The sequence below is a fragment of the Lissotriton vulgaris genome, chromosome 5, assembly GCF_964263255.1.
Source record: "Lissotriton vulgaris chromosome 5, aLisVul1.2, whole genome shotgun sequence".
NCBI lineage: Eukaryota > Metazoa > Chordata > Amphibia > Caudata > Salamandridae > Lissotriton > Lissotriton vulgaris.
The window spans coordinates 1,188,764,260-1,188,775,317 of NC_141693.1; the positions used below are offsets into that span (position 1 = coordinate 1,188,764,260).

The following is an 11,058-nucleotide window of genomic DNA, read 5'->3' on the forward strand; positions in this document are numbered from 1 at the left end:
ACATATAACTCCTCGTCGGAGTTCAGCCAAAAGGGGTTTTAGTGTTGAGTTTTATAACCCATTTGGATTCTCTTCTTCTGATGGTGGTTCGCCTATAATGCCCCTGGGATCAAGACGGACATGTTCCACCCCAAAGAAACAGAGTTGTTTATAGTCACTAAAATGATGTGTCTCAAAATACCGTGCCATGGGGTAGTGTTAATCTAGATTGGTAATGGCTTGGGTGTGTTCTAGAACTCTTTTGCATCGTGGGTGTATGGTACAGCCTACTTTCCATAGGTTACAAGGGAAGTAATGAAAATAGGCTACAAAGGTGGTGCTGAAAGTAATAAACTGGTTAATGGATCTTTCCATGTCTGTGTGTGGGATAAGAAATGTTTTGGAAATGGTGGAGTGTTCTCAGACCTAATATCTGTACACATGTAAAGAACCCTTTAAGTTGTTGTCCCAGTGTGTGTGCCTCCATGGGTGCTCTAATATCAGTTCTGACTAATATATCCCTCAATGATCTGTTCCTACGGTAAGTGATACTGGGTGCATTGCCCACAGACATACCAATAAAGGGGTCAATCTTATGTAAGTCCGAGTGTTTGGCTACTATCCCCGGACAGCCCCAGACTCGCAATTGAAAGTGGTAATGAGCCTCTTGGGGCCTTCCTTGTTGTTTTTTGTCCAGTTACTGCACCCAAACATCATCTAATTTCTAGATCTCTTGGAGACTCTCAGAGTGATCCTTTCCAGGACCCACTTGGGGTATCCTCTTTGAGCAAAGTGTTGCATCATAATGCTCTATTCGGTTAGGAAGGAGGCTTTGTCGCTGCAATTACGTTTGGCTAAAACCAGCTCCCCATAGGAGACACTCCACTTGAGTTGACTGGGGGCGGATGCTGAATGCATAAAGTAGACTATTCCCAGCCATCGGTTTAAAATGTAGGGTTGTAGAAATCTTGTTCTTTGTAATGTCCACCTCAACATCTAGGAAGATATGGGGTCCTGTAGGAGAGTAGGGTCTGCTATCCTATGGTCACCCCAATTTTTGCTTTTTGCTTCACTGGTTTTCGACTTACTGAGGCTGTGGGCCTGCTAATCAGACCCCCAGCCTGCTGTTCTCTCTCTAAATTTATAATACATGTGCTATAGGTACATACCACAATTGGAAATGGACTCCTTGTCAGCCCCTGTACCATGCACTATAGGTGCTCAGGGCATAGGTGCCACCAAGGCCTACCAGGGGCTGAAGCATAGCTTTTGCCACCCCTGGCTGGTTCTTAAATTGACACAACTGGCTGATCACTCAGCTGGGGCAAGTGGGTGTAATCACCCCTTGCTTAGATATAGTATACCTATATCTAAACCTATATCTGGACACATATATAGCCTGTAAGCCACTCCTATGGAAGGCCTCATCAATCCTGGAGGCAGAGTGCGTGGTTTTATGTGAGATGGAGCTCTGGCATGAGCTGAGCCTGTCTGTAGCTGTCGGGAACAACTCCCTAAGCTGATCCGGGATAATGCCATACCATATACTCTTAAGCGCCTTATAATCCTCGCGGTTATATAGCAACTTTGGTTTGGCTTTATCAAAACATGTCGTGTAAGGTGTCATACGAATTGGAATTCTACCCCCTCGCCAGTTCTGGCCACGGGGGTAGCATTCCACCCTTCTAGAGGGATAAGACATGTTACTTTACTGAAACGCGGTTGATTTAAAATGAGCCTCAGATCCACAAAATGGATGCCCCTGCCACAGACACGGGTCTGGCCTCCTGCTGCTGACCGAAACTCAGCATATGGTGGCCTGGACAAAGGGTTTCCTGTCGCAGGGCGGTGTCAAACCACCCCAGACAGGAGATAGTGGATTGTAGTAGGGAGGTTTCAAAGAAACCAGACACTGCCTGGGGAGCACAAGGCTACCCCTTGCATAATCCGGCCAAACCGGTTCTGGGGCCTCCCAGCCCCTGTCCTAGCGCGGCCAGGATCAAAGGAGAGGGGTGTAACCACCCCCTTCCTGGGTCCCACCCATAGGAGGGGACCTAGCAGGATGTCCAACCCCCCAGATTCGAATAAGAGGGGGAGCAGTGCCAATGCAACTCAGATCATCCTGAAGAAACATAAGAAACGAAATCTGGACCCTTCGACTTTCTACACGACGTTAGAAGACTAAAGAATCTCCCTTGTGGTCAAGGAGTGACCACCCTGTGCAAACAGGTACCATCCCGCCCTCGACCCTTGCTTTGTTGCAGTTCCCGCAGGAACTCGAGCGACAGAGATCGACGAGATCAAGCTTGCCTGCCTTCTACCTGCCCGATCCACAGTCCCTGCAGAGCTGAGACCCGTGGAGGCGACCGGAAGCGTGGGGCACGCCATCTTGAAAAGGCCACAAGACGCTGACCGTGCAGCCCACGAGTGACCCTCGAAGCTGTACACCGGGGTTTGAGAAGCCCCAGCCCCGAGCTCCACTTGCACCAAAGTTCACCCCTCCACACTCGACGAGTGCTGCGTGGGGCCCTTCTGCTTGTGTGGGCTCGACGCGTTGGCCCGGTCACTTGCCAGCTGGCTTGTGGCCCCTGTGCCGACGAAACTTGAAATACGACTCGCTTTTCTGGTTGCTCCAGATCTGCACCAGCTCCTGTGAAAAGGAGCCCCCACTCTGACCCTCCTGGTTCGAGTGATAAGCAATCTCCCGGTTCCGCGTGGATTGCTTTTGCCAAGTGCTGTTTGCTGCAATCTTGAAGCCGACGGTGCTGACGGCGAGAGCCTACGTGGGACAGATCGTGACCCGCTCCTGGACGTCGCAGATGCCCCAGAGCCCACGTGACAGCGGAGAGAAGCCTATCGACAACCACCTGAGTGCGCCCGACATTGCCTGGTTCCGTCCTGGTTCCACCCTGGTCACTGCTGAGTGACCCAGACTCTGTCCCCTCTGCTTTCAGGTACTTTTCTACTTCGATCCGCCCTTGGATCGCACCGGACACTTCTGCTTCACAGCGCCTGCAGCTGCAACAGCTTCAAGCACCAAGAACCTGCGTGACAGAACCCGACGCCACTTCGACCCTGTGCACCCACGGCCTGTGGGTGAGGTAACTTTGCAACGCCGGTGTTCTTACACTGGTACACACCTCTAGGGTCTGTGTCTAAAGTTTTGTTCCTCTAGGTTCAGCGGAAGTATCTTTTAATTCACTTTATCCAACTTTTACGCACCATTGACATTGCATTGGTGCGAGCCGCACTTTCCGTGCTGCACCAGTCTCCTGTGGGCTACTCCCGACTTCAGCATTGCTAGTCCTGACTGCTCCCAGCGAATCTCTAGGCCCTAGGCCTAACCATTGTTCGATAAGTGTTCCTTATACCATTTTTTTAGTATATGGTTTGAGTGGCCACCCGCCCTCATCCATAATTGTGCAACTTTATATGTTTTACTGTGCTTTTGATTTAACGCTTGTGCCCCTTTCCTCATAAAGAGTACTGGGGAGTAATTTAGAAATAAATACATATATTTTTACAATATATACTTGTGTGGTGTCCTTTCATTTGATTACAGGATTGTATGTGGTAAAACAGCTCGCTTAACACGACCTCTTAAGTTAAGCCTTTAAGGCTGCTTAGTCCACGCTACCACTAGGATAGCTTGTCTAACAAGGTTGACTTACAACCTGACATCTTTGGGGTTTGTTTGGACTGATAACCAGTGGTTCCAGAATTGGAAACACTACCTATCAGGCCAACTTCTCACATTGGTGTGCAGCGGTGCGGATTTGAGCTTGCTGTTTGTTTTACCATTGCAATCTTTATATCAAATTGAAAGATCACATCAAGTACCTCTAGGTACATATAAATCAAAAGCTTAGCATATTAAGTTCTACTGAACTTAGTAGTTGTAGATTAAAGGGATTAGCACACCCTGACTACAACTCACTAGCAAGGTACAGTAGGAAAACACTTAGTGTAGGTAAGTGCATCACTTACACCTCACTAGCAGTCATGTCTGACACAGGAAACGCCTCAGGGTCTGCTCCTGTGACAGTTGACCTTACCAAGGCAGCTTCCAGCTATGACAAGTTAACCCGAAAAGACTTGATTGCCTTGTGCATCTCAAGAGGGTTAAAAAGGGGCAGAAGTCCCACCTGTCCTATCCTGATAGCCATTCTAGAACAGGATGACTTAGAAAAGGCGAATGAAGTTCCCTTAGAGTCAGGAGATGGAGTAAACCCCCCTGTAACTGATACCACTCCAGAGGAGGAAGAAGAAGAAGAGGAGGAAGAGGAGGAGGATTCAGACCTAGATGAGCCTGAAGATCAGGATCAGAGGGTGAACCAGGTACAGGTTGCCAGGCTTAACCAGGCCAACCTAGACCTACATGGGAATGGAGAGGGCCAGCACCTCCCCAGATCTCATAACCAAATTCTCCCAGGTAACAGAAGGGAGAGATCTCTATCAAGGGACTCTCACCTTTCTAGTGCCTCAAGAGAATCTCAGAGAGGGATGACTCCCTCCCAGAGGAAAGAGCATAGGGCCAGAATGAGGGCTGTCCAACTCCAGATAGAGAGGGAGGAGGTAGCTCTGGCTCAAGCTAAACTTACCTTGGCTCAAGCTAAACTTACCTTGGCTAGGGAACAGAAATTAAGTGGCTTAGATGCCACTGGTGGCAGCAAAGTTCCTAAAGAAAAAGACAGGGCCTATGACAATAGAAACCTGACAAAAATTGTGCCCCCCTACAAGGAAGGGGATGATATCCACAAATGGATGACTGCTCTTGAGAGGGCCTGCATGGTACAGCAGGTCCCTGAGGATCAGTGGGCAGCAATTTTATGGTACTCCTTTTCTGAGAAAGGGAGGGACAGGCTCCTCACTGTTAGACCTGAGGATGCCAAAAACTACTCTGTTCTGAAGAGTGCTCTTATTGAAGGGTTTGGCCTAACCACTGAGCAATACAGGTTGCGTTCAGAGATACCCAAAAAGCACAGACTCAGGACTGGACTGATTTTGTAGATTGTGCCACTAAGGCTCTGGAGGGTTGGCTGCAGGGAAGTAAAGTTTCAGACTATACAGGATTGTACAATCTTATGATGAGAGAGCAGATCCTTAATAACTGTCAGAACCAGCTGTTGCATCAATACCTTGTTGACTCTGATTTGACCTCTCCCCAAGAATTGGGAAAGAAGGCAGACAAATGGGTCAGAACAAGGATTAAGCAGAAAAACCAGAACCAAGGTGACCAGAAGAAAACAGACCAGAAGGGTGGGAATCAGAAAGATAAAGAAAAGGACCAGAAGTCTTCAGGCCCCCAAACTAGCAATAAGGAGGGGGGTTCCCAAAATGGAAACAAGAAAAAGAAGAATGATGGCCCAAAGAAACCTTGGTGTAATACCTGCAAATCAGTTTCACACTGGGGCAGTGAATGCACTAAGAAAAATCCAGTCCCCACCACTGCAGCTCCTAAAGCAACTGCACCCCCTAGTACAGTTAACAGTGGTGGTACACAGCCAAAGGGTTTAGTAGGGTTGACCCTGGGTACTGAGGTGGAATCTGGCCTAGTCAGAATCCCCACACAGGCAGTTCTCCTATATGATGTGGACTTACCTTTGCCCACTGCAGTAAGCCCCAGTAACCTGGGCAAATATAGGCAGACTCCCTTAATCAATGAGAAACTGGCTCAGGCCTACAGGGACACTTGTGCCAGTGTCACTATGGTGACACCTGGCTTTGTGGACCCTGGTCAGATTGTACTAGGTGAAAGTTACCTAGTGACCAATGCAAGTAACTCCACTACTTCACATAGTGTGGCTGTTGTGAACTTCTCCTGGGGAGGGGTAGATGGCCTAAAGAAAGTTGTTGTGAGTGCAGACCTCCCAGTAGACTGTCTGTTAGGCAATGATCTTGAAAGCTCAGTTTGGTCAGAAGTGGAGTACAGGACTCATGCAGAAATGCTAGGGATTTCAGCTCATGTCCTTGCAGTGACAAGGTCTCAGGCTAAGAAGTGCCTTCCTGAACCAGTGGTGGATCTTGAGACAATAGACCAACCACAACCCAAGAGAAGGAGCAAGAGGGTTAAGGCTGTGCCTTCCCACTTGCCCCAGGTTGAGGATCAAGTTTCACAGGAAACTGATTCTGCAGTCCAAGAGGAGACTGTCTCAGAGGAGCTTGAACCTGATCAGGTTGAGTTTCTGGGGACAGGGGGACCCTCAAGGGCAGACCTGGGGCAGGCCCAATTAGATTGCCCTTCACTTGAACCCCTCAGACAGCAAGCTGCTGCTGAGGCTGCAGGGAATGCTCAAGGTACCCATAAAGTGTATTGGGATGAAGGACTCCTTTATTCAGAGGCTAGAGACCCCAAGCCTGGCACAACCAGGAGGTTGGTTATACCTTTGAAGTTTAGGGGCTTCCTTCTTACCTTGGCCCATGATATTCCCCTTGCAGGACACTTAGGCCAGAATAAGACTTGGGACAGGCTTGTTCCACACTTTCACTGGCCTCACATGTCAGAAAATGTCAAGGAGTTTTGTCGCTCCTGTGTCACTTGCCAAGCCAGTGGTAAGTCAGGTGGCACCACAAAGGCCCCCCTGATACCACTACCTGTGGTGGGGGTACCCTTTGAAAGAGTTGGAATAGACATTGTGGGTCCCATGGATCCTCCAACAGCATCTGGGCACAGATTTATACTGGTGGTAGTGGATCATGCCACCAGGTACCCAGAGGCAATTCCCCTGAGGACCACCACAGCTCCTGTGGTGGCAAAAGCCCTCATTGCAGTTTTCTCAAGAGTGGGCTTTCCAAAGGAGGTTCTTTCAGACAGAGGTACTAACTTTATGTCTGGATACTTAAAAGCAATGTGGAAAGAGTGTGGAGTAAACTATAAGTTTACCACACCCTACCATCCACAGTGCAATGGGCTTGTGGAAAGGTTCAACAAGACCCTAAAGGGAATGATAAAAGGGTTACCAGAGAAGCTTAGGCGGAAATGGGACATCCTTTTACCCTGCTTGCTCTTTGCTTACAGAGAGGTCCCACAGAAGGGGGTTGGCTACAGCCCTTTTGAACTTTTGTTTGGCCACCCTGTAAGGGGTCCATTGAGTTTGGTGAAGGAAGGATGGGAGTTACCTCTCAAAAAGCCTAAGCTAGACATAGTGGACTATGTACTTGGTCTCCGCTCCAGGATGGCTGAATACATGGAGAGAGCATCCAAAAACCTTGAGGCAAGTCAAGAATTACAGAAAGCTTGGCATGACCAAAAGGCTGTTCTGGTTGAGTACCAGCCAGGGCAGAAGGTGTGGGTGTTGGACCCAGTGGGGCCAGCAGCTCTCCAGGACCAATGGACTGGACCCTACCCTATCATTGAAAAGAAGGGAGAAGTCACCTACTTGGTTGACTTTGGTACCCCCAGGAGCCCCCACAGGGTGCTCCATGTGAACAGATTGAAAGCATTTGTTGACAGGGAGGACCTGAGTCTCCTCATGGCCACAGATGGGGAACAGGAGGAAGAGAGTGACCCTCTCCCAGACCTGCTTTCCCAGAACCCTGATGATGGTTCAGTTGATGGAGTAGCCTTGGCAGGCAGCCTCACTGAGCAGCAACAGGTGGACTGCAGACAGGTGTTGCAAGCCCACAGACATATGTTTTCTCTCACACCCAGCCAGACTAACTGGTGCACCCATGAGGTGGACACTGGTGACAGTCTGCCTGTGAAGAATAAGATCTACAGGCAACCTGACCATGTCAGGGATTGTATAAAGGCTGAGGTGCAAAAGATGTTGGAGCTTGGAGTAATTGAGCCATCAGGGAGCCCATGGGCTAGCCCAGTGGTCCTTGTGCCAAAACCTCATACCAAAGATGGAAAGAGAGAAATGAGGTTTTGTGTGGACTACAGAGGTCTCAATGCTGTCACTAGGACAGATGCTCACCCTATTCCAAGAGCAGATGAGCTCATTGATAAATTGGCTTCTGCCAAGTTTCTGAGCACATTTGATTTGACAGCTGGCTACTGGCAAATCAGACTAGCTGAAGAGTCAAAAGCCAAAACAGCATTCTCTACCCCTAGTGGACATTATCAATTTGTGGTAATGCCCTTTGGTTTGAAGAATGCACCTGCCACCTTCCAAAGGTTGGTGAATCAAGTCCTTGCTGGGTTGGATGACTTTTGTGCAGCATATCTAGATGATATTGCTGTCTTTAGCTCCACCTGGGAGGATCACCTGATCCACCTGAAGAAGGTTCTGGAGGCCCTGCAAAAGGCAGGCCTGACTATCAAGGCTACTAAGTGCCAGATAGGGCAGAGCAAGGTTGTGTACTTGGGCCACCTGGTAGGTGGGGGTCAAGTTCAACCACTGGAGAGCAAGATCCAGACCATACAGGACTGGGCTCCTCCAACTAGACACAAGTCAGAGCCTTCTTGGGCCTGACTGGGTATTACAGAAAATTTGTAAAGAACTATGGGTCCATTGTGACACCCTTGAATGACTTGACATCCAAGAAGATGCCCAAAAAGGTTCAGTGGACAGTTAGCTGTCAAAAGGCATTTGATGACCTGAAGAAGGCCATGTGCTCTGCACCTATCCTGAAGAGTCCTGACTACTCCAAACAGTTCATTGTACAGACAGATGCTTCTGAGTTGGGGGTGGGAGCTGTGCTTTCACAACTTAATCAAGATGGTCAAGACCAGCCCATTGCTTTTATTAGCAGAAGGCTGACCCCCAGGGAGAAACGTTGGTCAGCTATTGAGAGGGAGGCCTTTGCTGTGGTTTGGGCCCTGAAGAAGTTGAGGCCATACCTGTTTGGTACTCACTTCCTAATTCAGACAGACCATAAGCCCCTCTTGTGGCTAAATCAGATGAAGGGTGAAAATCCCAAACTGCTCAGGTGGTCCATTTCCCTACAGGGGATGGACTTTACAGTGGAGCACCGCCCAGGGACTGACCATGGTAATGCAGATGGTCTCTCCAGGTACTTCCACTTAGAACATGAAGACTTATCTGGTCAAGGTTAAGTTTAATGTCCCTGCGTTTGGGGGGGGGTTGTGTAGGAGAGTAGGGTCTGCTATCCTATGGTCACCCCAATTTTTGCTTTTTGCTTCACTGGTTTTCGACTTACTGAGGCTGTGGGCCTGCTAATCAGACCCCCAGCCTGCTGTTCTCTCTCTAAATTTATAATACATGTGCTATAGGTACATACCACAATTGGAAATGGACTCCTTGTCAGCCCCTGTACCATGCACTATAGGTGCTCAGGGCATAGGTGCCACCGAGGCCTACCAGGGGCTGAAGCATAGCTTTTGCCACCCCTGGCTGGTTCTTAAATTGACACAACTGGCTGATCACTCAGCTGGGGCAAGTGGGTGTAATCACCCCTTGCTTAGATATAGTATACCTATATCTAAACCTATATCTGGACACATATATAGCCTGTAAGCCACTCCTATGGAAGGCCTCATCAATCCTGGAGGCAGAGTGCGTGGTTTTATGTGAGATGGAGCTCTGGCATGAGCTGAGCCTGTCTGCAGCTGTCGGGAACAACTCCCTAAGCTGATCCGGGATAATGCCATACCATATACTCTTAAGCGCCTTATAATCCTCGCGGTTATATAGCAACTTTGGTTTGGCTTTATCAAAACATGTCGTGTAAGGTGTCATACGAATTGGAATACTACCCCCTCGCCAGTTCTGGCGACGGGGGTAGCATTCCACCCTTCTAGAGGGATAAGACATGTTACTTTACTGAAACGCGGTTGATTTAAAATGAGCCTCAGATCCACAAAATGGATGCCCCTGCCACAGACACGGGTCTGGCCTCCTGCTGCTGACCGAAACTCAGCATATGGTGGCCTGGACAAAGGGTTTCCTGTCGCAGGGCGGTGTCAAACCACCCCAGACAGGAGATAGTGGATTGTAGTAGGGAGGTTTCAAAGAAACCAGACACTGCCTGGGGAGCACAAGGCTGCCCCTTGCATAATCCGGCCAAACCGGTTCTGGGGCCTCCCAGCCCCTGTCCCAGCGCTTTTGTAGTTTGGTTTGCCCTGTTCCCATCATGCACTGGGACAGGAACAGACTAATTTGCATACAGCCAGGTTCTGAAACTGGGATGGTGCAGTGAGCTAAAAAACGGTGTTGGATCTAGCCCTGATCTCTTGACTGGGTGAGAGCTTTCTGCTTAATTCAGAGACTCTGTTCCTCACCACCCCTTGTTGTAAATATTTTTGTCCACCCTAAGCGTGGAAGGGTATTCTCAGATGTGAGACCCTTGCTCATTGCACCATCAGGATTCAAGCAAACCGGGCCGAAGACGGCTGTAATGCCAGAAACCGGTCCCCGGGAGCTTGTTTCCTTCCCAGTGTAAGAATTGGCTTTTGTAGTTTGGTTTGCCCTGTTCCCATCATGCACTGGGACAGGAACAGACTAATTTGCATACAGCCAGGTTCTGAAACTGGGATGGTGCAGTGAGCTAAAAAACGGTGTTGGATCTAGCCCTGATCTCTTGACTGGGTGAGAGCTTTCTGCTTAATTCAGAGACTCTGTTCCTCACCACCCCTTGTTGTAAATATTTTTGTCCACCCTAAGCGTGGAAGGGTATTCTCAGATGTGAGACCCTTGCTCATTGCACCATCAGGATTCAAGCAAACCGGGCCGAAGACGGCTGCAATGCCAGAAACCGGTCCCCGGGAGCTTGTTTCCTTCCCAGTGTAAGAATTGGCTTTTGTAGTTTGGTTTGCCCTGTTCCCATCATGCACTGGGACAGGAACAGACTAATTTGCATACAGCCAGGTTCTGAAACTGGGATGGTGCAGTGAGCTAAAAAACGGTGTTGGATCTAGCCCTGATCTCTTGACTGGGTGAGAGCTTTCTGCTTAATTCAGAGACTCTGTTCCTCACCACCCCTTGTTGTAAATATTTTTGTCCACCCTAAGCGTGGAAGGGTATTCTCAGATGTGAGACCCTTGCTCATTGCACCATCAGGATTCAAGCAAACCGGGCCGAAGACGGCTGTAATGCCAGAAACCGGTCCCCGGGAGCTTGTTTCCTTCCCAGTGTAAGAATTGGCTTTTGTAGTTTGGTTTGCCCTGTTCCCATC

At 49.1% G+C, this 11,058-nt stretch overlaps 1 protein-coding gene across 1 annotated transcript; it reads left to right on the forward strand.

Moving 5' to 3' along the window:
- The first annotated feature begins 3,981 nt into the window (after positions 1 to 3,981).
- On the forward strand, positions 3,982 to 4,989 carry LOC147712247 (uncharacterized). Its single transcript, XM_086919607.1, has one exon. It carries the CDS (start codon positions 3,982 to 3,984, stop codon positions 4,987 to 4,989), a length of 1,008 nt encoding a protein of 335 aa, XP_086775733.1.
- The last annotated feature ends 6,069 nt before the right edge of the window (positions 4,990 to 11,058 follow it).

Excerpts from the sequence above, each read along its gene's own strand:
- LOC147712247 (XM_086919607.1), top strand. The coding sequence starts at position 3,982 with ATGTCTGACACAGGAAACGCCTCAGGGTCTGCTCCTGTGACAGTTGAC.